General features: G+C 41.6%; 3 protein-coding genes across 4 annotated transcripts; 1 reads left to right on the forward strand and 2 right to left on the reverse strand.

Annotated features, from left to right (window-relative positions):
- Positions 1-293: 293 nt before the first annotated feature.
- gnl1 (guanine nucleotide binding protein-like 1) lies at positions 294-8810 on the reverse strand. The gene is made up of 12 exons (XM_070912469.1): positions 8723-8810; positions 7399-7537; positions 6590-6726; positions 6317-6468; positions 4897-4968; positions 4063-4255; positions 3748-3846; positions 3427-3609; positions 2791-2969; positions 2285-2471; positions 1254-1394; positions 294-1142 (listed from the first exon to the last, which is right to left on the reverse strand). Exons 1-12 carry the CDS (start codon positions 8808-8810, stop codon positions 877-879), a joined length of 1836 nt encoding a protein of 611 aa, XP_070768570.1. The 3' UTR covers positions 294-876.
- Positions 8811-10633: 1823 nt separating this feature from the next.
- On the reverse strand, positions 10634-18507 carry znf384b (zinc finger protein 384 b). Of its 2 annotated transcripts, XM_070911433.1 has the most exons (11): positions 18495-18507; positions 16246-16313; positions 15872-16094; positions 15179-15292; positions 14158-14303; positions 13980-14071; positions 12999-13223; positions 11635-11802; positions 11428-11506; positions 11156-11314; positions 10634-11011 (listed from the first exon to the last, which is right to left on the reverse strand). In XM_070911433.1, the coding sequence occupies exons 2-11, from the start codon at positions 16309-16311 to the stop codon at positions 10634-10636; spliced, it is 1650 nt and encodes a 549-aa protein (XP_070767534.1). In that variant the 5' UTR covers positions 16312-16313; positions 18495-18507. The 2 variants fall into 2 exon arrangements, with proteins under 2 accessions (XP_070767534.1, XP_070767533.1); XM_070911432.1 differs by having other exon boundaries at positions 10634-11314.
- Positions 18508-20481: 1974 nt separating this feature from the next.
- Positions 20482-27482, forward strand: LOC139289797 (uncharacterized). Its single transcript, XM_070911435.1, has 13 exons — positions 20482-20743; positions 22126-22244; positions 22692-22933; positions 23264-23387; positions 23664-23785; positions 24323-24409; positions 24614-24703; positions 25056-25144; positions 25826-26048; positions 26207-26329; positions 26471-26636; positions 26855-26943; positions 27109-27482. Exons 1-13 carry the CDS (start codon positions 20654-20656, stop codon positions 27210-27212), a joined length of 1668 nt encoding a protein of 555 aa, XP_070767536.1. The 5' UTR covers positions 20482-20653; the 3' UTR covers positions 27213-27482.
- Positions 27483-27977: the final 495 nt, after the last annotated feature.

The following is a 27977-nucleotide window of genomic DNA, read 5'->3' on the forward strand; positions in this document are numbered from 1 at the left end:
TCTCTATCAGCATCTAAGGATCATTTTGTAGTAGTTAAAACACTACAGGTTAAATTCCTGAAACAACCTCGTCCAGCAATACAGATTTCAACTACCCTTCCCTCCCCCACCCCCATTTTTTTAATTTCCTGCTCACTTTGTAGAACCACACCAAATAAAATATCACTCTCAGATACAGTATAATCTAAATCAAAACCAAGTTCAGATAAATGAACCCCTGACAGAGTTGTAATACTGGTCTAACCACCAGGTTTTTGGTCTAATATCTCCCATATCCCATCCCACACCCTTTAACCAAAGTTGTGACTAACTGTGGTCCATAAAGAAGATTTAGAGTCATGTTCTTAAATCTCCAGCTGCTCTGAGAGCCAAACGGCTGCTCCAATGAATGACATCATATCGACAGTGCACCTGATTTGTTGTATCATCCTTTCCTGAACTTTGGCATCTCAGCTGTGAAGTCACATATCAATAAAGAGATTGAAAACCAGTTGGTTGATTATTCCAGGCTGAGGGAAGTTACTCTGAGAACTACATGCAAGAAAAATAAAAATAAAAATTAAATCAAACCAAACCAAACCCATTCCTAGAAGCGACACCAAAAGAATAAGCTTCATGGAGGAAGAAGCAGAGCAGAGGCACAGCATGGGATACATGAATATGCTCTGTATATTATAGGAAGGAAGGAAACAGGGTGAATGGATTAGAATAGATCATGTCAATGTACAGAGAAGGTAATGACATGAGGAGTGGAGATGCAAGAAAAACTGAGAAGGAATGCAGGGAAAAAAGAGATGAAAAGTGCGTTGGGGTAAATGGGGAAAAGTTGGAGAAGAGGAACAACTTATGTCTTCCTGCTCATCTTTCTCCATGTTTTCACTCGCACTCATTTTCCCGAAGGACATTGTACATGTTGACAGTGAAGCCAGATGGTTTATCCTCCTTCTGTCTTGGATGTCCAAACCCCTCATCTTCATCATCTCCATCCTCATCATCGTCTGCGTCCCGGTCTCTCTCTTCCTCTGGCTCGGTGCTGGACTCTCCGTCATCGTCATCATCCCTCTCTCCTGTCCCTTCCTCCTCAGTCGCCCTTCCTTGAAGAGCCATAATCTCTGGCAAGTCTGGGTGATTTTCCCAATGCTCTGCAGACCATAAATAATCCCCAAAAATAAATTAATTCTACCCATCTGCCGTTTTAACTTTTCAAATACACTTGAAGCTGAGATGATGAGTCATGGAAGAGCCTCTTTTACCTCTCAGGCAGCTGTAGCCAGGTGGTCTCAGGCAGAGGCACAATCTGCCATCAATTGCCAACCGCAGGAGACTGTTAGCGGCACGGTAAACATCGTTGCGAGCTGCTTTTGCCGTCTTATAGCCTCTCCTGTCTGCCCATGCTAAAGAACGTAAAGAGAGATGGAGTATTATAACGACAGTTGTTAGTGACAGTATAACATATCATAGTATTAGCCATAATCAAAGGAAAGGTTTGGTGATATTCTTATTTTTTTATTTTTTTTCCAGCCAACAACTAGAATTTGTTGCTTTATGCCTCCACCATCCAGTTACGTTGCAGTTTAAATCCATATCTGCCCAGATTCATATATGTAATGAATTGAATAAAAGGTATAACGTGTATCTTATTTTGGCTAAATGGATGTTATCACTATATTGATGATACATATGTATGATGAATGGCTAAAAACCTATTTTGAGGTCACAATGGCAAGTCCGACCAAAATATGTGACCATATTGTGAAATATGGTCACAATCTCCCCTTCTGTCCCAGAGTTATGTAGTTGAATAATGGCCAAAAGAGTGTTTTTTCGGGACATTATATTGTCACAGTGAACCTTAACCTTTGACCTTTTGGGTAAAAAAATGTAATCACTTCATCGTTGTATCTCATTAAACTTCTGTGAAATTTTGTCTTTGTCTTAATTACTGCATCAATTCTTGAGTTATGGCCAAAAATGTGTTTGTCAAGGTCATTTTGAGGTCACAGTGACCTTTGAATCAAAACTGTCACCAATTCAGTGCCCGACCAGCTGTGAAATATGGTCATCAATTCTTGAGTTATGGCCAACACCACTTTAATCAGTTCAGCTTTGTGTCCAAGCGGATGTTTGCGCCAAATTTTAAGAAACTGGGGGTCATGGGTCATGACTTTGGTGCCTATTTAGGGTTTAAGTTGGCCATTCGCCTCTCAGTATGTTGGTGTACTGAGGTGGTGGAAAAGTGGTGAGTAACTGTGCACATGATTGGTGCCACTGAGAATCGGCTTACCCTCACACACATCCCAGGCAGTCCAGCTGAGCTCTTCAGAACCCTGGGTTCTTTGGTGGGCTTTGTTCTCCAGCAAACTGGGATGGTTGAGCTTCAGGACAGAGAGGAAAGGGGTCCTTTCGCACAGATAACCAACTGAGCTGTAGGGCTCCTGCAGCTGAGACACCGGGTAAATGCCTGCCAGAATCTAGAGAAAATAAAAGAAAAGGCAGAGATAAAAGACAAGAGGAAGAAAGAAAAAGTTCAATAAGAAAAAACAAAAAGATCAAAATCAATTTTGAAATTGGCAAAACAGTATTACAAAAATGTTTGAAAAGTTGAGCAGCTATCACAAAAACAACCCTGGAATTCATCAACAGCCTTTGAAAGATAAGTGGGAATATATAAAATCAATAGCCCATCTTCCCAGAGATGTGCAACTGTGTTGTTCAACACAATTAAATTTCTATTGAGCATAAACAGGCGAGTAAACTCAAAGTCACATCTGCTCTCAAGTGAGCTTGTACCTGTAACTGTTTATTGACACGGGAGGGGAAAACCAGTCCAGGGCAGTCACAGAGTTTGACTGTCGGGGTGAGGTAGTAGGTCTGGAAGTATTTGGTGTGGCCTGGGGTTCGAGACACGCTAACCACTTTCCTACCCACAAGGCTGTTTATAACAGATGACTTGCCAACATTCGGAAAGCCTGGGGGGGAAAAGGATAGGTTTAAGATCAGTCTTTAATATTTACAAATTATGTTCCTAATTCAGTTTGCTGATGCTAGCCTGAAGTTGTCCAGTGGTCAAGTTCAACTGTATTCTTCATACATTTTCATACTGAAGCCTTTAACTACAGTATATTTTAAGATAAGATTAGATGGAACTTTATTCATCCCAAGGGAATTTGTTGTGCAGCAGTTGCAATACAGTATGATTTACTTCATGTGGACACGTGTGTCAATGTGTTAAGACATTAACCTGTTGGTTTACTGTAGTTTTTACATTTTGAATATCAGATTATCAAATTATCAACAGAGAAGAACATTCAACAGGTCCAATAAGGGATAGGGTGGACCTTGTTTTCTTTCTTAATCAAACTGAAGTGACATTAAATTGAGTCCCCAGATAAGCTTTGACTTATAAGTGACAACTCAGATGTGTACCTATGCAGCCCAGTGTGAGAATCCCATCTTTGTAGAGCTCCTGAGATGGGCTGCTCATCTCCATAGCGCTGTCACTTTGATGCTCCATCAGCACCGACTCTGCTCCTTCATCTGGCCGCTCCACATCCAGTCGCTCAGCAACAGCATCTCTCTGAATTTTCTGCTCCCAGCTGGATAGGTCAACTTTGAAAACAAGAAGTAACACTTTGAAGATCAACATGTGCATGTGCTACGATGTTCACAGAGTGGACAGCTGACAGATGCCTGAGTTATTATGGTTTTATTATGAGCATTGAAGATTAAGAGTAGACAGACGCCCACCTCTCCCTGCTGTGATCTCCTGACAGGCCTTGAGGATATCTAGAAGACCTCCTGCGTGATTCCAGTCAGCCTTCCTCCTCATCCTCTTCTTCTGGAGAACTACAAGCCAGCAGACAGACAGACAAATGGTTATTCTTATCGCAACAAGAGCCAGTCAGGTTATTCTGGTGATATTGCACTCAAATAAATTCACTGAGTGGCAAGTTTATTTCAATTTCAATGACTGATGTCATCTTTTATATGTCACTCAGTCCTCTTCCTATCCCACCAGTTTCTCCCTACCTCCCACCCTCCCCCTATTCTGCCTCCCCTCACCTGTGCTGTAGGGTTGTCCAGGGTGGGAGGTGAAGCAGACTATTTGCAGATGGGGGAACTGGGAGGTCATGTAGTGTTTCCAGGCGATCACCAGTGGGGGAGGACACAGGTCGGCTTTGTTCAACACCAGGACCACCTGCTTCTGGAGATCTCCTGTGATGTAGTGGTACAGGGTTGGAGGGAACTGCAGCACCTGGGTGGTTTGCATGAGGATACACCTTGTTAAAATAGTAATTATGGCCTTTTCAAGAAATAAACCACTAGATCACACCCTTATTAATAGGAGCAAGACAAGTTGTGCTGTTTTTAACTTTACATAATACTGGAAACTCTAAATAAAGGAACCTAATTCACTTCAAATAAAGTATATCTGGCATGTTAGAAGTTAGAATAAGTATGTCAGGAGCTGATGTTTTATAATTAGAACCAAAGAACTGGGTTTAATTTTAACTTGGAATCAAATCATGAAAAGCAAATCACACTGACACACATCTTGAACAGTGTTAAATGCAACCATGTTCACTGAGTTTATCAACACAACTACAACAATATATGTAAGATTTAATTAGACACACACAAACGTGAGACATTGCTAAACTGAACTGCTGATCTGAGGGTCTTAAGTTTTGCTTTTATCTCCAAAGATACAACATTATATATATATGTGTCTATGACCAAATTGCCAAATAAAAACATGACAAATTTGAAAATGTGTCATGTAAATAAACTGATAAATAATTAACACCATGTCAGCTGTTCAGATGGATGTCGACTGTGTCTCCATCTAGTGGTCTGATCCATCTTGCATATGGACCTTTTGCTTACATCACCTACCGGATGCCTGATGTCCACGATGAGCAGAATGACATCTGACATCTCCAACACTCTCCATAGCTGCCTCCATGTCTAAAAGAAAGAAAAAGGGAATGGGGAAGTAAGGTGAGGTTTAATATTGTAGACCAAAAAAGTAATTAATCCACAATTTTTGTTTTTATTCAGCATGAAAGCTCATTAGGAAACAATGGTAAAAGATTTGGATTTTTTTAAAACTACTTTAGGCTAATATTTATTTTTCTGTTTAATGCTCAATTGAAATACTATGAAAATAATATCCAGTCTAACAGGCAAAACAATCTGTTCAAACAAGCAGCTTATTCATGTTATTTTTTCCATCATTTTGATCCTCAGCTCCACTTAAAAAGCCATCATCTCTAGATTACTGAGAGTCACTTATCACACCACCAGCTGCTCAAGCCCAGCTTCTACTGTGCCTCCTGAGCTCAACCCACGCTTTGAAATTAAATGATCTGCAGGGTGTTTGAATTTGAAAAATAGTGTTACCATTTTCACAGCCTGAGCAATATCACAGCATGAAAGATGCAATGGTACTTGGTAAAATATCAGAAAATACACAGGTATGTCATACAATTCTTACTTCCCTACATGATCCAACTTTACCACAATGAAGTATTCAGTTCATAGTACATCCTGGTGTTACACTGGATAACAACCTCAACAGTTATGTCTTTAAGACGAGAGTGGCAAAGCAAAACTGCTGGGTAATTATCAGTTTACAGGAAAGTCATTAACAAGCAGGATTTCTTCATGCTGTTATCTGTTGTCAAAGGGTTCAACAGGATTTATAAAACTAATTTTGCTCAGAAAAGGTGCTGGCACTCTGAGCTTTTAAAACCTGGTTCTCATATAACAAAAATAATTAAACGACTGAATGCTAAACCTACTGCTCTCAGCTGAAGAAAACAATTAATACTGAGGGGAGAGAGGGTTGAAATCAAGTGTGTACATGGGAGAAGGTTAATAAATGGACTAATCCTGGTTCACCAGGAAATTGGTGAGGTCTGAACTGTATTGCATCACGTGCAGAGTGATTTAATACAAAGAATGGAGTGAATTTTTGACTTGCTGGGTTCATTGCAAGGACACAGACTGGCAAATTATCTGAACTGGGGTATTAATATGCAATAGCAGTAACTGCCATGTTTCTGGCATTGTGCAAAATTCAGTCCACCATCTTGGTAAGTTTTCATCTTTGTCTGAGTTAGTTTAGGTTGCTAACAAAAGGTTGAATCTTGTAAAACAAAAATTAAGCTGCGTCATTCACCATGGCATTGTTATGCCCCACATCTGGTCTAATTGTTTGATTTCAAAACAAAATTAAATAAATAGGAATAAAAGAAAAGTTTCTGGTGCACCAATGGAGTTTATCAACGGAGTGCATCAATTAATAACATACCTCCAGATTGTGCTCAAAATGGCTGAGAGAGCCAGGCGGGTTTCTGGAGTGTAGGTCATCCAGGTAGTCTCTGTACGACTTCTCCTCTTTCCTCAGCAGGTTCTCTCGTGTCATCTCATAATTCCAGGACGGCCGTCGAGGGAGACCAAGACCTGGCAGTGAATAATCAAGTTTCAGAGTGTCAAACCGTGACCCACTCCATTAACCTACTCTGCTCATCTGTTTGGCTCATTTTGAGATTGTCATGTGGGAAGCATTAAAGAACAGCCAGACCTTTCTCTGAGGGGTAGATGTCATTGATGTCGATCTCAAGTTCTTTGTCTGAGACCGGCTGCAGCACCTTCTCCCTGGCTAACTTCTTCCTCTTTTCCACGTCCTCTTTACTCTCCTTCTCAAAGTGCAGTCGGAACCTGAAGAAAGGAGTGCAAGGGGGATGTCAATAAGGCTACTATCACAAAAAATTGATGATTTAAATAATTTTCAGAACATGCAAATTTAAAACGTGATCCACTCGGTGGAAGACCTCTCTTATTGTTTTTAGGAACATGGCGGGCGAAGAGCTGTTCTTGTAATGCATTTAATATTCAACAAATCACCCGCAAAAGCTTTGCAAGGCAACCGTAAACAAGTCGCAGATTCAATTACATCATCAATGGAGTCTTGTCATTGGTTCGCTTGCTTCATGTGAAAGCGCCCTTCGTCAGAAGGAAGTAACCCTTGACGTGATTGGCCCTGCAATGTTACTGCTTTCATTCCCAGAAATGTTAATAGGTCTTGAGGTTAGAAATTAGCGGTACAGATTTCCCTGAATATCTATCCTTTCTCACATTCACACATCAAGTGTTCCTGAACATTTCAGGCAAAGACTGCTGGTGTGAAAGGGGCTTATGTCAATGTTTGAAAACACGGACACCAGTGTTGGTCCGGGCAATGCATTTTATGTAACCCTGAATGTCTGAATCCTGAAACACACCTAGTGCACAATGTGTATTTATCTCAGCAGAATCTTAAATCTTTCACAATACCATTCTTTTAATGAAAATGAATCAATGTGAGTATGAGTAATGACATTGACAACTCACCTGTTAGGGTCATATCTACCTTCTCTGCTGAAGGGCTGCTGATTTATTCTCCTAACATCAGTGGTCTCACTGTCTGAGGTGTCCGACTGACGCTCTCCTCCACGCTCCACACTGGCATTGCGGCTGCTTGGCCCAGAACCTGTGTCACCTGGAAGTCACAGTCAAACAAAGGCATACATCACATACTAATCAGCTTTCTTGAATCCAATACCAAGATCTACTTTTCCCCCTCATATTGGCTGTTACAGATATCGATATGCTTCTCATCAGGTGTCTTCAGCCAAGTCCCAATCCAGGAGGAAGTGTGGCATCTTCACAAGAATAAATGCTGACAACTTTCAATATAAAATTTTACAAACAATATAACAAAATAACAAGCTTGTTTCTAATTGTTAAATTATCTTACTAAATTGATGAGAAGTCTACTCTGCCTCTACAATGGGCTCCACCACTGATGGAGCTATTAACCACCATATTATTTAACCTTGGTTAATAACAGGTTGTTTATACTTGCGTAAATAAAGTTACAAAAGTCCAAACTGATTTAAAAAAATCTTACATAAATTGATCTCTAAAGAAATTTGTGTTGAGAAATGTGCTAGAGGACATTGCTTGTTTGGGGTTAACAGTGAACAGAAGATGGGGCCTGGCCTTGATATGAAAATGAATAATATTTTTAAGTCAGGGTATAACTGAACTCAGATCTTAAAAGGTTTTTGAATAGCGTTAGTGAGACTTAAGTGAGGTATGAAGTCTACATTTTTGAAATGTGAAGGAATAAATAACATTTCTAAATTTGGTGGCAAGTAAACAACTTTAACAGTCGCACAAACACATGTTTTGGAAATAAAATTATATCTAATGGCTTTGTCCTGTGCTAGTACTTAAATATATGTCAAGCACATGGACATCTTTAAGCCAACATGTAATCATTGTTAAGTGGTGTTTTGAAATTACATTATTATTGACATTACTCTACCCCACGACCTCTGCTAATTTGGAACTCTATCATGTATTGTTGAAGGCTAGAAATCAAATGGATACGCAATGTTTAACGTTTCTGTATAAAACCCGCAAGCCTGTGCTATTATGTTGTACTATTTATACTCATTCGAAGGCAAGTTATATCACACTGCTTGTTGTTACAGCTAGCTGACAGAAAACATAGTGGTTTATTATGCAGGCTAAATAAGTGGTCTGGTCTCTACTTGAACATCTTGCTTAACCTAACACTACACAGACACACAACTGTTCGTGCTTCTCACATTTAGCTGTGAAGCGCAAACCGTTAGCTAACTGCTAACGCTAGCATGGTAACGCTAACGGCAAATGTAGTCACCTCTCTTTCTCTCCCGTTTGACTTGTAGCTGTTTCTTCTTCTGTTTGTTGCTGAATGGCTTTTTCCGAGGCATACTTAAAAATAAACTGGTAAATAAATAAAGTACTGTGTATTGCTGCCTACAGCTTGTCACACAGCTTTCTTATTGACGCTATTTACATGGATGAAGTTTCTCGACTCCTACACTTTTCAGTGACGCCATATCCACTGCAGACTGCAGAGAATGGTGGACGAGACCACATTTCAGTGTTCGCAAACTGTCCGAATTTAGATCATTTTGGCTTTATTTAGATTATTTTATTTAGAATTAGCTTTACGCCGAGTAAACGGCTTTACTTGAAGTATCATTACATGCACGTACCAAGAAAATGTTGGCTAAACTGACAGTAAACCCCCTTCCTCTTTATTGGTACAGTCCACTTTTGTAAACACCTCACACATTAGCACATTCCAGCAGAGCAGACATGCCTAAAACAATAAATATACCTGGATGCACAGTAGCATCATTAAGACCATGATGTATAACACGAGCAGAACAGTATTTGCTTCTCTTTTTCAGGTAAATCTCAAATACCCTGGTAATAGTTTTCTTGACCAAATTAAAAGGTATTTACATGTAATGAATGCAGAGCTGAAACGATTGGTCAATTAATCAAATACTAAATCGACAGAAAATAAATCAAAGTATTTTGATCATTGGTTCTTTTCTTTTTCTAAGCCAATCTTTGGGTTTTGGACTGCCATCTGAAAGGTCAACTTGAGCTTTGGGAAATTTCTATTATGGCATTTCATTATTTTCTGACATTTTATAGCAAACGATTGATGAATTCATTGAATAATCAGCAGATTACACGTTTTTATTAACAGCCCTAAATGAATGTCCCTTCATAAGCCCACTATGGCACATAAGGAAATAATTAATTTGGCATTAGACTGAAACAGAAAAAAAAACACCAGTGAGAAACATTTCAGAGGGTTTATTGTATTATGAGCTGAAAAAAAACACAAATTTCAGATGTGTCAGTGTGTCTGTAAAGAAGTATTATAAACATTATTATTGTGGAAGTATAATAGCAAGAACATATTTTGATAACATTACTTTTAGGACATACACACAAAGCAGTACAATAATATTACATGAAACGTGAACCGGCTCATCACTTCCCAGAAGGTCATGTGAAGGCCTGCGAATGGGCCTAAGTAGGTTATATGGATTACCACATCCTTTAAACACACAATCATACTTTATAAAGTGGTAGTATATATCTATATATACTTGATTGATATTTTTTCTTTCCTGAAAAGGAAATAACCTCTATGTCCCTTTTAAAGTTAAAAAGAATTAATTGTGGGCATATATTTTACAACATAGTAGAGGTATGAACACTGATGTAAAAACTGAAAGTCTCTGTACGAAAGTATAAAAATTTACCTTCACAGTCAACTACCAATTCCATCAACAGAAAGACCATTAATCGCAATGGCCAAAGCTGTATTTGTAGGGAACGGCAGGTGATAAAACAATAAAGAGAAGAACTCTCTTTGACTCTCCCTATCATAAAACCATCACTGTGATGGACTGAAACATACTTTATTGCAGCCTTTACATGCACTTTCTACTCAGACAGGACAGCTAAGCAACAGGAAAACAAATTAAACAAGGCAGAAAGAAAAAAAGAGACAAACTAAAAAAATAAAACAAAATTATAGTCTTCAGTATACTGTGTCACCATATAGGTTGTCCTGTCTGCCTCAAACCATTGTTCAGGCACAGTCATGTGTTCCAAAGTTCTTGTATCATCTTAGTATTGCTTTAATCCTTCGATTGTCCATCCTCCATTTCTTAAATTAATTTTACCTCTCCCACCCCCCCCAAACTCCCTTCTTTCATCACCTCTAAGAGTTGAGGTGCTCCACTTGAATGGTGGATGCTGACACAGTGAGACAGAGGTCCTTGTGGGAAGTAAGGTCAGCTACACTGACTGGTTTGTACTGGATGTCACTGGCAGAAACTGTCTTATACTGGTGCAAGTCGAATGGACAGGAGATGGTGTCTGTGTGGGGGTAGTTGCTCTGGCTCTGTCCCTGCTGGCCGCCACCCGCTCCTCCGCTCCCAGCCCGGCTCGATCCTCCATCTGCGCTCTCTACCTGTCTCTGAGCTCCAGCCTGGCCCTGGCTTTGGTTATGCTGTTGTGCCGACTGTGCTGCTACGACTGCTGGTGCAGTTAACTGGTCTGGGTTGTGTTTCTCCATGTGTTTCACCAGATATGTCTCCTGAGATGAGAGGAGAATAGGCAGAGGGAAAACAGTGGACACATGACTACAAGATGTAAAGTAGCTGCCAGTTCTCTGATACCAGAGAGGCAATTCAGAGTGTTTCATGTAGAAATGGTCATCAGAAAAGTACATTTGTCTTACTGAGGTATAAGTGCGGTTGCAGAGACCACACGAGTAGATCCTCGCGTGTTTGACCGTGTGTGTGGACATGTGCACCTCCAGGCTTGCTGCATCGATGTAACCTTTATTGCAGTTGGTGCACTTGTAGGGCTTGTCCTTGTTGTGTTGACGCCGATGGGACTGGGGAAAAAATGGTTATTTAAGTTTTACAGTACAGCGACGTGCTCTGTGAGGTAATAATAAACACATTACATGCACCCACTCTATGAGAAGAAAAGTACAGTCTTTCACACCTGTAAATTTGAGAGTTGCGTGAAGGATTTCTCACAGCCTGGATGGGAACACTTGTATGGCCGATCTCCAGTGTGAATCCTGAATAAAAAACACAAACAAACACATACATGTACATACAAGGACTCCTATCACTTTCATGGTGATCTAACCTGACCGCAGAAAGACACTGAGGCAGATGAGAAACCCAAGACCAGTGACTCACTTACCTGTTGTGCTGCTGAAGGTGACTGAGCTGTCTGAAGCTCTTTTGGCAGAAGGAGCAGGAGTAGGGTTTCACTCCTGTGTGGATGCGGACATGTTGGGCCAGGTAGCTAGAGTTGGCAAATGACTTGGTACAATGGGGACACTTGTGAGGCTTTGACTCTGTGTGGTTCCTGATGAGGGCAGACAGGAGGGTGAAAGAGAAAAGGAAACAGGATTGAAAAGATAGACTGAGAAAAAACACATGATACTATGCTTGACACACACTTCAAAGTGATTGTCTCAGTTTATCAAAACCTCAGGAAGGCCATTCCAGTCAAGTAAAGAGAAGATGGAGCACTAAAATTTTTGGAAATTGTATTGAACAGTATCATTTTACACATTTACTGCTCTACACAGTGCCAGTTGTAATGTATGTTCCTTTAAATTTCATGTGTCGATATAAACACCCAAAAGTGACACACAATCACAGAATAACAAAGTAAAAGAGTGAATTATTTTGACTTTTTACACATATCCTTCTGCCCTAGATGATTTGGGTGTAAATAATAAATAGAAGAACAAAACTGAAAAACAAAAATTAAATGTAATAAATGTAACTTAAAGGTTTTACAAATGCATCCATTTAGATCAACATGCCTCCAGAAATGACTGTAAATTGAAATGAGTGCAGAGAACAGTAAAGCAGAGCATGGCAGCAAAGGATCGCACATCACCATTCAATGGAGAACGTGAGAAAAAGCATTGATAAGGAAGTATACCAAACAATAACACAACGGGTTACATGGGGAAGCAAAATGGAACTAAGTCTGAGTAAACCTTCATTTCAACATGTATTTCTAAATGTGTATGTGTGGGTTTCTGTTGAAGAAGCACTGGCAGAAGAAATGACAGAACATGCAGGCAAAAGACACGTGTAAAGCAGGAAAATGCGATGAAAATGCAAGGCAAACAGTACGGAGAGAAGCAAGTATTGGGCACACACACGGAAATGAAAAAAGAAAGGGTAAAATATTCTAATCATATCAATTAATATAACAGAGCTCCATGCATTTAAAATGGCCATTCTAATTTTTGTATAAATTATGAAAAATCTGCTTATGGACTAAGCCTAACTTAAAAAAAAAAAGGTGTAATTTGAATTCTAATTTTCTGAAAAGGTCATTTCTGGAAGGACCTGATAGCATGCGAGCCAACTACATGGCAGTGAAATATGCATCTGCACACCCCTCCAATCTCTTCCTCAGGAGGAAGAAGAAGACTGGAGTCTGGGCTTCTAAAAGGCACTTGGCAGGACAAGTTAACAGGACAGGGGAATATGGTACGGGGTTGGTAACGGAGAGAGAGGGGGTGGGGGGGTCTGCAGTACCGTGTGTGCTGCTGTAAATGACTGAGTTGCCTGAAAGATTTCTGGCAGTAGGAGCAGGTGTAAGGCTTGGCCCCGCTGTGGATGCGGATGTGCTGGGCCAGGTAGCTGGAGTTGGCGAATGACTTGGCGCAGTGAGGACACTTGTGAGGTTTGGCCTCTGTGTGCGACTTGGAGTGGATCTGCATGTCAGACTTACTGAGGAAGGTCGCCGCACACATCCGGCACCTACAGGCGGAGAGACACAGAAATGGGAGGGCGGGATGGAAGAACAAGAAGGAAGGAGAGGGATACATATACAGACAAGGAGACACAAGAGAGGATGATGGAAAAGGAAAACAAAAAAAGGAGATGAAGGTTGTAGGAAGGAGACAGGGGAATTAAGGAAATAAGATAGGATAGAAAATGAAACTTACAATAAAAAGGAAAATGAATATAAGATAAATTAAGATGGGGGAGTTGGGTTAAATCAAATGTAGACACGTAAACACAGTGAGAGATGTCAAGGGAGAAATCAGTGAAAAACTGACAGGGAAAGGTACGTAGACACTATAAAAAGTGAAAGAGCAGGACACAAGAGTGCTTGAGAGTTTACAACTCAAAGAGCATGCTATATAAAACACAAAGAGGACAGCAGAGGCCAGGTAGCAATTCATGTCCAGTGTGTGCAGAGGTGGAGAGAGAGCGTCTATGAAGCATTTGTATCTCAAATACATTAAGAGAAAGAATCAACTGTCCACTACAAAGTAGGCATGTTCTGCCACAACATGCAGTGAAGTGTGTTTAGGAGCGGTGTCTGTGTGTGCAAATGCTCATATTCAGCAGCGCCTAGTTCATCTATAAAAGCTGAACATCTCTATGCTGATTTCGACAGGACACAGAGGAACAGGTGTGCGTGCATTCCACAGCTAGAGCGAGGAGAAACTGAGCGGGGGGGGGGGGGGGGGGGGGGGGTGCACAGCAGGTGTTGTTTTGACACTGTACCTGTAAGTCTTTGTGCTGTCTTTTGGGCCATGGTCTTCCTCTTCATTTGACAGGTCATATGGGTCTCCAGTATGATGCTGCAGAGATGCCAGCTGTGAAAAATAATATTAATAATAATATAAGTCATCTGATCTTTTTTTAATCTCAGATTTCCATTCCTACATCTGTGTTTTCTTACCTGGCCGCCGGCTGTCAGATGAGCCAGTATTAGTGTTTCATTTCCTGCGGGACCAACCCTGGACAGTGTTGTCTTCTTCTTTCTGCCTCGTTTGGAGGGCGCTGGCATCACCACCAAATGGGACGCTCCATCCCCTTCTTTTTTGTCTACAACAGGATCAACAGCAGCAGGTTAAGAGGAGAGAATAGTCTTGAACCGACCAGCATCAGGAACAGTTGTTAAAGTTTCTAATGAGCCCTTCTGTATATCAACTGCTCTCTACATGTTGGCCTGTAGGTCTATTGACATCAAACTGAAAATGAAAGTCTTGTATTTTTAACTGTGCTTATTCTTTCAGGTGTAATTGACATTTGAACGAGTGAGGATATATAATCTCTGTGGCTATTTCTTATTGAAAAATCTGTTTAAAAAACAAGTTGAAATGATTATAAAACTCTAAATATTGCTTCCTTCAAAACATTTAATAAATAAAATGTGGAAGATATTTTTTAGAAAAACTGATTAACTTGAAGGCGTGGAATCAGAAGTTACTAGCACGGCCTGGATAAGCAATTATATCATTAATTAGCTTCTCATTTTCTGGTTCCTTGTTCTTGTTGCTGTGTAACTCCTGAGAACAATCTGTGCTTTGAAGGGAAGTGCTCAATTGGGTTCATAACTCAGAGATATCATTACAAGCAAAATGAACAAAACCTAATTTTATTTTCTCTCTCACAGCCTGGGAACAGTGAAAAGGACACTTACAAAAGCCAGCAGGTCTGATCATGTACAAAATCATTAACGCAACATTAAATAGTGCATCATTTGATTTTATTGGTCTCCTGAGTCTTGACTTAAAATACAATTTGTTTCTTCTGATTCTCGTAGCCTCAAAGGTTAGCACTGACGTCTGTGAAATTATAAATTGCAATGAGAACTTGTGTGCATGAAAGGCCAGTCTTTTATTACTTACTTATATTACGGCATTACATTTCAGAAACATACACAAGACATATCTTACAGTATGGTATGTGTGTTTTACCTTGAGAATGGAGTGCTGAAACAATCATGGTCGTAGCTGGATGACCAGAGACAAACGATTGAGAGGAGGTGGGAGAGACTAGTGTTCCCTGAGGAGTTGTGATGACCAGACCCGCTTCACCGAAAAGTGACAGACAGAAATCAAGAGAGACAGAAAAAAAAAATCACACATTACAAAGGCGAAGAGGAATTCAAAAGTCTACAATTGTGGACAGTGTTCTTCCCATGATTATGAACAGTGTCCTCGAAGTTCAGGGATTTCTCCATAATTCAGTTTCAAACATTTATTACCAGCACATTTTGTGTATTATATGCTAAACCTGGAAGTAGTAAGATAGCACAGTGCTGCTGTTCCAATATCTGAAGAAACCCCTGAGGTTGTAGCATAAATTGAGACACACAGGTGTTCATTTTACTGTCATTGTGTGCTCTTAGCCCATAGTGCAGCCTGGAGGCCCCAAGTAACTGGAATTTCAATTTGCTCTCATCAACTAAATTATCTAATGCATCACTGTTATTTTATGGTTCAGAACTAAACTCATGGGATCTTAATCCAGCCACAACCTTTGCTCTTCCTCTGATTTGAAATTGTACTTTGATCATTAGATATGATGTCACATGTATCGTGGAGTAAACAAGTAGAGACTCAAACGGAGGAAGACCCAGGGGCCTCTCCGTGCAGAGACCGACTCACCTGCTGTCATGATGCCTGTGGAGGGGACAGGCAGCATGTTCTGGGTGCTGTGAGGAGGGTGGAGGTGTGCCACGCTACCAGCCTGCCCTCCTCCATCTGTCTTTGTCCCAGGAGTGGGGATGGTGAGAAGAGCTGTTTGGTAGTGGGATGCAGATGAAGGAGAGAAGGTAGCATTCTTTTCCTGTTGCTCTTTCACCTTGTTCAGGAACATGGCATTCTCAATCTGTCAGCAGAGAGGAGATTCTTCATTTGATTAACCATACTGGACTCCCTCAATCGTTTTCTTTTAGTCACAAAACACTCCTCAAAAGGAGCCTCTTCTTCACATCAATCCCAAAGGAACTGCATATTCTCGATTTCTTGATCAGACTTACCTGTCCTGGCACAGTGGGGATGGGAGACCAGAAATACGATGAATTAAAATGAGAATCTTCCATCATTTCTGCAATGACACAAAAGCAGCAACAGTGAATTACTGCAATGACCTAGTCAGTACTACCACTGGTTACTTTACAGTAATAAATATGACGTACCAGTTCTATAGACATAACCATCAGTGCACAGACCATAGCAGTTAAAGGCACAATCCAATTTCACTCAAATTATCCCTATTTAAACAAAAGTGAAATATCACATTTTGAGATGCAAATATTCATAAAAATGACAAAGAAGTGTAACCGGTTATAACTCCCAACTTGATTGACAGGTCTTTTAACACAAGAACCAACGCTAGATGGTTATTGACAGTATATATATCTGTACTACAGGCCTACATTTCCAATAATGATTAGTTGACAAACATAGAAGTGGATATATCTCATTGTTTCATTGTTCAAGTGGATCTCTTCAAGAATAAATTAATTAAGTAGCTGTAATTTTGTTTAGTCGACATCACAGATTGGTTCTTCATATTCAATCGATCACATCATGATAGCTGCTGCGCTCCTATTAATCTCCCATTAAACCCCAGGTTTGCTGTGTGGCAATTTCATTTGTGGTAATTCACAATTTCATTTAGTAATATGCTTTTAAGCAAACAGCAGATAAAATATTGTAGAGCTTAAAAGAGCACTTCACCCATTTAGCATTGCACTTCTATAACATTGTCAGATTCAAGATGGACAAATCAGAACCGACGCAGCAGAACTGAGACATTTGTCTTTTTTAGCCCCTGTCAAACCACGGCCCTACATTACCCACAATGCAACTCTACATTCGATCTGAGATTTGGGTGTGCCATGCTAGTGGCGGCTTATGAAACATTGAGCATCAAGCAGCGATTAGGAGCGGGCTACAGAGGTCTGATAACTCCACACCCCCAGATTTCCAAACTTGTAGTCTTCAGCCCCAATCACTTGAGGCAATTTATCAAACTTTTTTTACATTTCCAGTAGTACTCCCCACCAACTGTAAAAAGACTGTGATGTGTAAAATCAGTGGAGTTCACCTTTAAAACCCAATTTCGACACACCTTAGGGCGGGTCAACTAATATTGTGCTTTGGTGGTGCATATTCCAAGAAAACATTACCATCGGCCAAATTACAATAAAATTAATGATGGCTGAATTCCATTTAGCTGCTTCAGTTTCAGGGTCCTGGTGTTGTGCATGCTGGCTCACTGTCACACTTGTCATGGTGTACTGGGACACTTGAACAAAAAAGAGCCATCGTTCATGCCGTTTGTCACACGTGTGTTTTTCCTACTATGACAAGTCAACATATCTGCTGTGACAAACTAATTGCCACACAGTGAAGCTGGGGTTTTTGAGGGCCTCTGGCGGTATGGGGCTCTCGGGCAGTAGCTCACTTTGCCCGGTTGGTAATGCGGCCCAGCCTTGTGGGATCCTACTGGCAGAGGTCCAATTTAAAAAAAGAGATAATCTGACTGATAGGAGGAATTATAAAAGGTTTAATAACTAACAGAATGGAAGAGAGATACTGAGAAGACAGCCAAAGACCATGAATAGGGTTTAAAAAACAAAAATAAGATGTTGGTGTCTGAGATTAAGATGGTGTTTGGCTCAACGCAGTTTAAAGTGTACATCAAAGATTATACTCCAGGAATGTTAATGACATCGATTATGTAAATCAATATTCAACTTTCTTTACTGGACTTCAACTGTAAGGTTTAATGGTTTTGAGCACCAACACACAGTAACTGACCTCAATTTTGTGGTATTTACAACAGATTCAACTTCTTAGCTATAAGTTGGCTCGACAGACCCCAATCGCGCTGAATGAGCTAGAAAACACCAAACATCGCTAACTTTTATGAAATGCCACACCATTACAGATATATGTAATGTTTATATAAAGCCGTAGCTCAACACAAGGACTCCATTTCGGCTCCTTGCATCTTGTAGTTAATCAGGCCTTACGAGCTGATTAACATGCAGTTAGCTAGCAGACGGTACAGTGTGTCTGTGGTGCCCTCCTGCTTGGGAAAAAAATAACAAGCAAAGCAAAAAAAACCAAAGGATAAAAAAAACTGAAGCGAAGAGAAAAAAACCAATAGACCATCCTCACAGACTTCCGGCTGTGGAGACGGGTGGAGGGGCGGCAGCAGAGTCATGCAAATCTACCAACAAATACTACCGACTGCATGGAGAATAGTGGCGTTTACCGGTAACGACGACTCCGTCTCCCTCCCCGGAACTCTCGTGGGTCGGGACAATTTGGTCACAGTTTCCAAAATCTGTCCAAATTCCTGCAAACCAGTGAAGTTTTTTTCCCCCTCTTTGCTTTTTTTTTTTTTCTAAGGTTTTTTTTTCTCTCCGGTGAAGCCGCTGCCTCGTCTAAGCTTCACTTCCTCCGGATAAGGTCGTCAGACAAAAGAAGTGTGTGTGGTGATGTCACTTCCTGTAACTGAGGGACAGTTAATTTATGAATATCTAAAATGTCAGGTGTTCCTCGGTCAGGTGGATGGTATCCTTACAGCGGCAGTTAAATGGGGAATATATACGGATATTAACCACTTCCGTACCCGATTGTTTGGGTTTACTTTGTTAGATTTGAGCTTCAAGTTGTGAGGGGAGGCAGCCAGTATGCTGTATTCAAGTGCTGTCGGGAAGTAAGAGAGTCCGGTAGGTGTCAGGGTCATGAGAAACTTTTGATATATAGTTCCGCCGAATATAATTTGTTCTCTCTAATGAGCAGTCTTTTTTTTATTCCTTCATATCACTAAATTGTGCGCTTAATATATTTCCACTCAGGTTAGTAATTTATACCCTCAAAGTACTTAAGTACTTCCTTGGAGTTAATGATGTGTGCCCTGAAATTACTAATTTATGCCTTAAAACTGCTAAATTCGTTCACTCTAATTGAATAATTATCAACCTTAAATCTTCCTTGTCCTCCTCACACCATTGAAGGATTACCTAAGAAGCCAACACAGGCCCTGGGGTCCAACAAGGGCTAAATTTACCTGCCAGGGGCGCCCAGCTCTCCCAGACCATTTTGGGGTCTTTGGTCTCTGAGAATCTGGAGCCCCAGGGCAGTTGCCCCATTGGTAATCCATCTTTGGGTCTGCAGGATCAGGGGGCCCTTACACAGAGCAAGTGAGGCTAGTTTCAAACTTTTTTGGCTTGTGACAGTTTATAGCCAAGCAATGCCCATTTGTGACTAAAGCTGCAATGGTTAATAGACTCATTATTTAGTTGATTGTCAGAAAATCGACATCTATTTTAATAATTAATTAATCGTTTAAGCCATTTTCAAGCGAAAATGCCAAACATTTAATGGTTTCAGCCACTCAAATGTGACAATTTGTTGGTTTTCCTTGTCCTACATTGGGATAAATTTTATATTTTGGACAATAAAAAGACACTTTGAGGACGCAGCATAGTTCAGTTTTGCACAGTAAAGTAGTACCATACAGTGTAATACAGTCCACTACAATACAATACGTCCATCACTGGTGTGTGATTTAGAAAATCCCCAATTTTCTACTGCACTGTTTTTTTGGGAAAAAAAATGATGTTTGGACGTTGCCCTTTCAACAGCTGATCATAAAAATATGCAATTTATTATATGTACTATATGTCATTTTCCCTCGTCTGTAAAACTAATCAGATTTATATGTGTATGCCTGCTAACACTTGGTGATGTTTAGTTGTCAAGCATACGACATCAGTTTTTATCAAATAAAACATTGATGTATGAATGTCTTTCCTGTGACACGTTTTCTCCTCTTCACCTTGCTGCGGAGGTGCAAATGGACTTTCTAGCTCTTAATTTCCAAAATAAAACGGCCACTATTGTTTTTTGTTTGTTTGTTTGTTTGTTTCATTTGTGATCTCATTTAAGACGTGGAGATTAGAAAATACGAGCTAATGGAATGGTACCTGAAGGCAGCGCAGTGTTACTGTCCTCCAGTTGACAAAGTGACTTTTAGTTAGTTAGACTTTTATTATGTTAATTAACTGCATGTATCGTGTAAAAACGGACACAATCACGTCTGCTTAAATGAATTCGGATGGAAACTGTAAATGTACTGTACAGTTATGTTTATAGTTAACCGTTTTTCAAGGCAGTGCTTTAACGGTCCACGTGATGTCGCTGTAAGGACAGTTATACACGTCTACTGTCACGTCAACATCCGGCGACACGTCTCCCCAGCACAATGCCGAGCCGTTTGCTGCATCTTTATTTATTTAAACCTCTCCAGACATTTCATTAAAAGGCAATGTTGTGTCTTCGACACTTTCTGACAAACTGAGAGTCAGTCGGGCAGTTTGAAGTGTAGTTAACCCCGCGGCGCTTTAAACAAGCACAGAGCTTCAAATGGGGGAGGTGAGGAAGCTGCAGAAGAAGTTAAGGCAGATTGAAAATCTGGAAATAAAAATCAGTCTTACCCCAGAAGAGAGATTTAAGGTACAGAAACACTTCATCAGCCTTTTTTTCTCCCAGTGTGATCTGTGTGTTATCTGTGTGACTTCGGCAAATCCTGAATAGATTTCCCTCTGGTGTAACAACAGGTTATGACTGCAACTCAGACTTTACTCCACCGTAGACAGATTTAGTCAGAATGAAAAACATTACAACAAATATCCATCTTCACTAACCTTCAGTAGAGTAGTGTTGCATATTAATACAGTCCAATAAAGTATATATCAAATTCGGCACATATTGGCCAAGCTCATATGGTTAAATATAGATGATATTCTAATGGTGTTGGAATGCTACAAAAATTATGAAGTAAGGCTTCATATGAGGAGTGATAGTGTTGATATCATAAAAAAGAAACATGTGATTGACATGAATTAATAATAATAGTGGAATGAATAATTTGACAGCTTTTGCCCAAGGAATCTGGGAGATCAGACGCATACACTTTGAGCAGAGTGCATCAGAAAAAATAATTATCATGAACTTCAGGAGAGCCTCAGTATGTTAAAGGCCAGAATCTGAATTCTGTAAGTTATGGCCATACTCTACAGCAGTGTTTTTTTAATTTTCTGAGCTACCCTTAAATCCCCTAATCGGACACAGGAAAATAGATGCATACAGTGGTTTTCCACACATCCACAGCTGAAGATCATTTGGTAGTGATGGTGAAGGTTACTGGTATAGTAGCCATGATTAATTTCTGTGAATACGTTGCATTTCCTTTGTCTGAACTTATAGTGTATGGTGAAATTGCCTAGAACTAACCATAAAATGATTGTAAAACAAAAATAACAATTGAATTCCCTATAAAGTAATATTACACATTATTTACAATGGATTATCTTCTTATTAAGTACACACACACACATCCATGTTTTAAATCCAGAACTTTTACCATCAAAGGATTATTTTTACATTGAGGTATTACTTTTACTAAATTGAAGTAGCAGATCTGACTGCTAGTCTCCAGTAAGGGTGAAACCCCCCTAAACACTGCATCCTACATTTCCCACAGTGCAACTCATTCCTATCTTTGTTGGCTATTACATCATAAGATTTAACAAAGCTCCACCAGAGCGACAAAATGCATCATAAAAGTCTTTTCTCAATTAAAGTAGCAGACCTTTATGTGTAAAGCTGGCGCAGTGCTCCTTTAACACACAAACAGCCACTTAATATCGAGTTGACAAGCCAGATTCACTCATTCATGCATGTTTCATAAGCCACAATCAGACAGGAGTATGGCGTATGTCGCCAGTTGCGGTCTAATAAATCAAGACATGCTGAGTGTGTTGGTTGTGCATATAAACAACTTGTGGATTTAGTAGCTTGGTCTACAACCAATCTCGTGCCTTCTTCCCCCTCAGATCTCCAGGAAGGCGGAGCTGCGTTCCAGATTGGCTGAGCTTCAGCTGCAGCTTTCTGGCCCGCAGCAAACTCTGGGGATTGTGGGAGACGGAAAAAAGGAGAAGATGAAAAGACAAGTGTAAGGAAGTGAGGGAGAGGTACCAGCAAGGGGGGGCAGATGGAGAGAAGCGTAATTCTTCAAAAGCAACAACATTCACTTTGAAGACTTTGATCATTTTTGTATGTCTATCCAAACACACTAGAGGTCAAATACTGTCACGCTTCAAGAAAATGGGAACTTTCTGCTGTTCATTATGTGTCATGTAAACATCATTCAGGGATGTTATCCTCAATGTAAACCCCCTCGGGGCAGATCACTGATATCACCATGTGCGGGTATTAACATCAAACTGGATGAACGCACGTATTCTTTCTAATACACAGACTAGGAGCTCATTAGGAAGTACTGTTTTTGTTTGTGTGGGACTTGGAGATCCTCTACAGGTATGCTCCCTGTCACAAAGGATGCTGAGTGCAGTTTGCGTCTTGATTAATCATTCAGCTCTTGCTTTCTGCACTGGCACAGGGAGGATGCCCCCGAGGCCCTTCCATCACAAACGCCTCCAGCCTCCAAGATCCTTAAGGGAGAAGAGGAGTCCAAAGCTCAAGCAACGCCAGCACCGGCTGCCAGGCAGAGGGAGACAGGAGGGGGAGCAGAGATAGACAGACAGCAGGAAAGGACGGAGCCGGCCAAGGTGTCAGATCACTGCCGAGACGTGTCAGCGGGCTCTCCTGATTTTGACAATGAGCAGCAACTTCGACAGCAAGGTGGGATGATGTGCTGAAGAGATTGTTATTACAGTTTATCGCAGGCAGCTAAAGTACAATGCAGTGCCCTAATTTGCGATTAACATCTAAAATCAGATTATACTTGTATGCCCTGAGGAGTCTCTAACAAGCTCATGTGGATGCCAGTATTAAAACAAACCGGCTGCCTTTGCTTCCCTGAAGACAGGACCCGCGTTTTGCATCCTTGGAGCTAAATTAGCCCCGCGCTTCGCATTGGCAGACTAATCCATATTGAAGAACTGTGTAGATTAACAAGCAGGGGTGCTGATGAGGCAACATGGCTAATTGCAAACATCATTTCTTTTACAGAAGCTGCATTTACATCCCTCAAATCGTCGTGGGAGAAGGCAAAGTTTCGCTTGAGGCTGTTGGCGGGTCACAATGACATCGTCACCTGTGTGGTTGCCGTTGACAACCTGGTCGTTTCTGGAAGGTAAAGGCAGGAAGGAAGCCCTGATTTGCATAATGGATGTGCAAAGTGAACATTTCACCTAATTTATCACTTAATATGCTCCCGCTCTCTCCCTCGCTGTCTGATACGCATTTGTTTTTCTTCCACTACCCCGACCACTCGGTGCAAATCTCTTGCGATTCATGTTGAACGCCTTTTAACTTTGCTTGTTTTCGCCGCCTTCTCACACTCACTGTAACTCCTCTTTTATCTCCCTGCATCCTCTCTTTCTCTCTCTGTCCGTCTCTCTCCTCGAAGCCGAGATACGACAGTGAAGGTGTGGCACGTTCCCACGGCAACAGAGCACAAGAACCTGGGGGGTCACACTAGTGGGGTCACCTGTCTGTCTGCACCTCCCCCTGAGTACTGCAAGAGGCTGGGTGAGGACACACACACACACACACACACCCACTGCAGCTGAGTAATGCCTGTGTCCTGCAGTCTGGTAATTATAGGAGCAGTTCATCAGATCAACCCCAGTGAGAGATAACCTCAGCAGACACTTTAGAGAGTTCACTGTCTGTCTGAAGCAGGCAGCCTTCCATCACTTGAACTCCAACGCCCTCTCCGGCTCTCCTCCTACACTCCCTCCCCACCTGGTTCCCCAACTTAAAATACCAAGTCGAGAGTTACAGAGCATAAATGATGCAGCTCAATCTAACTAAAGTAACAGTGTTCATCATCTAATTATTTTTCTTTTTTTAAATCAGGTCTATTCTCTCTTTGCCTCCTTCTTACAATCTGTCTATTTTTTTCATTTTGTACATCATCACTTATTTACAGCTTCCTCTCAGCTTAATCTTTTTGTCCTCTTCTCTTTCTCTTCTTCTGATCCCTGTTCCTTCGTCGTCCTCCTCCTCCTCCTCCTCATCCTCTGTCCCCTCCCGCTCCTTTGTCTGTGTTTGCCCTCTCGCCAGCCTGGTCCCTGTCTTTGTCCGACAAGGAGAGGTTTATTTTGAGTGGCTCGGCTGACTGCTATGTGAAGATCTGGGCCCTGAGCATTGGTACGCTTAACCACACAAATACACACACACACACACACACACACACACACACACACACACACACATATATACATGTATATATTAAGGTAGACGGAGCCTCTGGGCTCTGTCTGGAAAACGCTTGTGCATCGTAATCAATGTATGTCTGTGTGACTGGTGGTCTGTGTCCCGTCAATTAAATGAGTATTTTCCCGTTACCTCCAGGGCAATGTGTTAAGTCTATTTACACGTTCAACGCTGTGACTGCGCTCTGCTTCGTGCCAGAGGAAGACGGCTACATCATCACTGGATCAGGTGTGTTTTTGTGTGGAGAGCAGGTGCGTGTGGAAAAACGAAAAGCTAGTGACTCAGTGAACAGAATAATTGGACTTAGATGTTGTCGTATCACATCGTATTTGTATGTATGTGTATGTGTTTTGGAGCAGACATGTACATGCGTGTTTGTATGAATGCCAGTGCGTGTGTACGTCCAGTGGCATCATCTGGCAGTGAGTTAGTGAGTGTAGCGCAGGGCTATCGGGCTGAATCAGAGAGATGGAGGCGCTTGGTTTTGGCAGTCAGGCTCAGGTGGGTCGACCGTGACCAACAATAATGACTGCCAGCCGCCTGTCAGCACATGTTAACCTCACACTCTGTCACCCCTCAGACGGGGGGAAAGTTCAAGCCTGGAGCTGGCACACTTTTGAAAACTGCCAATCAATCAACGCTCACCAGGAAGCAGTCACTTCGATCCAGGTGGGTGGGTCACTCACCTACTAGCCATGATATGCTGTCCACGCTGAGGATGCTCAAGCTGTTTTTTCATGTTCAGCCTATTTTTAAGAACACAAAAACATGCCAACGTTTCTCGCTCTGTAGATGCCGTCTCAAGTAGTTTTAGAAGTCTTAATTATTAATTTGTGAAAAAGCCTCTCCTCAGGAAATCAAACAGCTATATTTCTACACTCTTATCCTCACACAAGCTTTCCTTGTTTATTGTTTTCAAATGGAAATCAAAGATATTTGTTGAGATGTAAGCTGTGGAGCTCTGCCAATTTTAGAGAGAATACTGTACATATTTTGAGCAAAAAGGCTTTTTATGGATATTGAAATCCAGAGCTGCATGTGCACATTTTTTCAATTTGCAATCATCAAAATATGCCTAAAGCATTAAAGCGTGGCGCATCATTGTCGTACTCTTTGTTGTTTATCATGCAAAGCGCACAATCCATTTATAACCAAGAGCGGCACAGAGATGTACATTTTGAAACTGTTAACACACTTCTTTTCCATTTACATACATGCACTCTCTCCCCCTTTTTCTGTGTATCTATCTATCTCTCTGTCTGTCACACACACACACACACACACACACAGACACACACTGGGTAAAGACTCAGATCACCATGACAACCGTGTCTCCTGTGCCCTCCACAGTCTCAGGGTCCGCTGGTGTTCAGCGGCTCGGCTGAGGGAGGGGTCTCTGTGTGGGAGAACCGGTGTTCGGATCGAGACCCCCTGAGGCTGCTGCACAACTGGAGCGGCCAGGTGACGGCCTGCGGAGGGGGGCCTGGCGGGCGTCTCACCCTCAGCCCGCGGGGAGACCGAGTGTTCCTGGCTTACGGTCGAGCCTGGCTCAAGATCCTGTACTGGAGGACCGGTGAGCTCTGGGATGGGCAATGGGCAGTGTGTGTGTGTGTGTGTGTGTGTGTGTGTGTGTGTGTGTGTGTCAGATAGAGAGAGAAAGATTGAATAAGGAAGGTAGATGTAGGAACATTTGCATAATCCCTCCACCTAACATCTGTCCAATTATCATAGGAACGATGTCCAGACTGACCAATCACAGCAGCATCACCGGGGTAACAGATTGTGTTCACCAGACAGGAGGCCTCCTAATTGGCTCCTGCTATGACCTGGCGAATGGAGAGAGCTCTCTAAATTGTGAGTTGCAGAGTATACCATGTGCAACCAGAAGTTACTCGCTCCACTCTGAGAGGGTGAAAGCACTTTAAGGACTTAAGACAAAATCGAAACCACTTTGTTTTCCTCTGTTGACCCCCCTTTTCCTTCATCTCCCTCAAGTATTCTCTCAGCCTCAGTGTCGGTACCTGGCCTCTCTGACCTGGCCCGATGCTCCCAGAATCCTCTGCTTTGCGGCGTGGACCACAGGGAGCGGAGACCACCGGTGGGTCACTGGAGGTCGCAACCTCATCGTATGGGAGCAGCTCCCCAGTTCTGGAAAGCAGAGGTGGGTGCAATACATGTCAACACTACTCAGTTAAAGTTTAGTCTAAACTGCTTGATTATATTTCTTATTTGCATATTCATTATCCCTTCCACGGTCAACTGCATTGCTAATTCTAAAGCTATACTGGGATTTAAAATGTGCGAACGGATTTAACTGACTTTGACACACAGTTCTATTGATATTAAGTGTTTAATTCATTGCGGGTGTAAATGTTACAGGGGTGACATCACAGCAAAGAGAGACACTCGATTGGAGTCCTGTTTGCTGGAGTCAGAGGGGGACACAGAAGATGATGAGGACACTGATGGTACAGACACACACACACACACACTGCAATTTCACACCTTTTCATGTCTTCATTTACTGACGCACACGCTTGATGAGTTACCATGGAATTGCAGATTTCACTATCATGTTAATTTTAGATGATGCACGTCATGACGAATCCTTATGACCTCCTTGTCAAATTTAGATTACGAGGACGATGATGATGACAACGGTGAAGGAAAAGACGGCCAGTCTGAAGGAGCGGAGGATGGCGCTCCCGGCTCCTGGTGGCGCTGCGTTCTCCAGTGAGCGTGCCGGTTTCTCACGCCGAGGACACCACGGCCTGCAGCCATGAGGAGGAAATGAGAGGGAGGGAGCGTAGTGACAGCAAAGGAGGGTGCAGGGGAGTGAAGTGTGACAAGACTGAGTGTCAGTGTTGGAGGGGGAGCATATGGATGGAGATAGTGTGTGTGTGTGTGTGTGTGTGTGTGTGTGTGTGAGTGGCAGGCAGATTGTTTTCTATGTAAATATTATCTCCACATACAATAAAGCTGTCACACTGTGACTCTCACCTCCAAATTTGCATCTCTTGTTGTCTTTTTTTAGATGTAGATCTGACCCTGCCTCTTCTTGAAACACCAGTTCATCGCCCTGCTCTGCCTGTGTAAATGAATGTCAATGAAATATTATTCCATCTTTATTCCCCTCGTTCCTTCCTCCTCCTCCTCCTCCTCCTCTTTGCTGTCTGTATTTCTGTCTCTTTCTCTCTGGGGTGTCCTTGCTGCTTTTGTAAACATAATTGAAGATAGTTTTTTGGGTTTTTTTTAAACCTCCCGCCTCTAAAATGAGCTTATTAATGTCCTCAGTATCATTTCTGTTTGCCTCGTCAAATTCATTTCTTTTCCTCCGCGTCCATTTAATTGAACCCGTTTTAAAAAAAACACATAATTAGCATTTAAATCTCTTTCCTACAGTCTCTTGCCCTCCCTACATCGCTCTCTCTCTCTCCCCTCTCTTACTCTACCAGACTCTACATGTCTCAGTCGCTACGGCAACCGATGCTTTTTTTTCCCT

Source organism: Enoplosus armatus, chromosome 9 (assembly GCF_043641665.1).
Source record: "Enoplosus armatus isolate fEnoArm2 chromosome 9, fEnoArm2.hap1, whole genome shotgun sequence".
In the NCBI taxonomy this organism is placed as follows: Eukaryota; Metazoa; Chordata; class Actinopteri; order Centrarchiformes; family Enoplosidae; genus Enoplosus; species Enoplosus armatus.

Excerpts from the sequence above, each read along its gene's own strand:
- LOC139289797 (XM_070911435.1), top strand. The coding sequence starts at position 20,654 with ATGGGGGAGGTGAGGAAGCTGCAGAAGAAGTTAAGGCAGATTGAAAAT. Across the intron at positions 20,744-22,125 it reads CCCCAGAAGAGAGATTTAAG|ATCTCCAGGAAGGCGGAGCT; the intron begins GTACAGAAACAC and ends CTTCCCCCTCAG. Across the intron at positions 22,934-23,263 it reads GCAGCAACTTCGACAGCAAG|AAGCTGCATTTACATCCCTC; the intron begins GTGGGATGATGT and ends TTTCTTTTACAG.
- gnl1 (XM_070912469.1), bottom strand. The coding sequence starts at position 8,810 with ATGCCTCGGAAAAAGCCATTCAGCAACAAACAGAAGAAGAAACAGCTA. Across the intron at positions 7,538-8,722 it reads GAGAGGTGACTACATTTGCC|GTTCTGGGCCAAGCAGCCGC; the intron begins GTTAGCGTTACC and ends CAGGTGACACAG. Across the intron at positions 2,970-3,426 it reads TCTCACACTGGGCTGCATAG|GCTTTCCGAATGTTGGCAAG; the intron begins GTACACATCTGA and ends TTTCCCCCCCAG.
- znf384b (XM_070911432.1), bottom strand. The coding sequence starts at position 16,311 with ATGATGGAAGATTCTCATTTTAATTCATCGTATTTCTGGTCTCCCATC. Across the intron at positions 13,224-13,979 it reads GACAGCACAAAGACTTACAG|GTGCCGGATGTGTGCGGCGA; the intron begins GTACAGTGTCAA and ends CTCCGCCTGTAG. Across the intron at positions 11,507-11,634 it reads CACCTTCAGCAGCACAACAG|GATTCACACTGGAGATCGGC; the intron begins GTAAGTGAGTCA and ends TTTTTTATTCAG.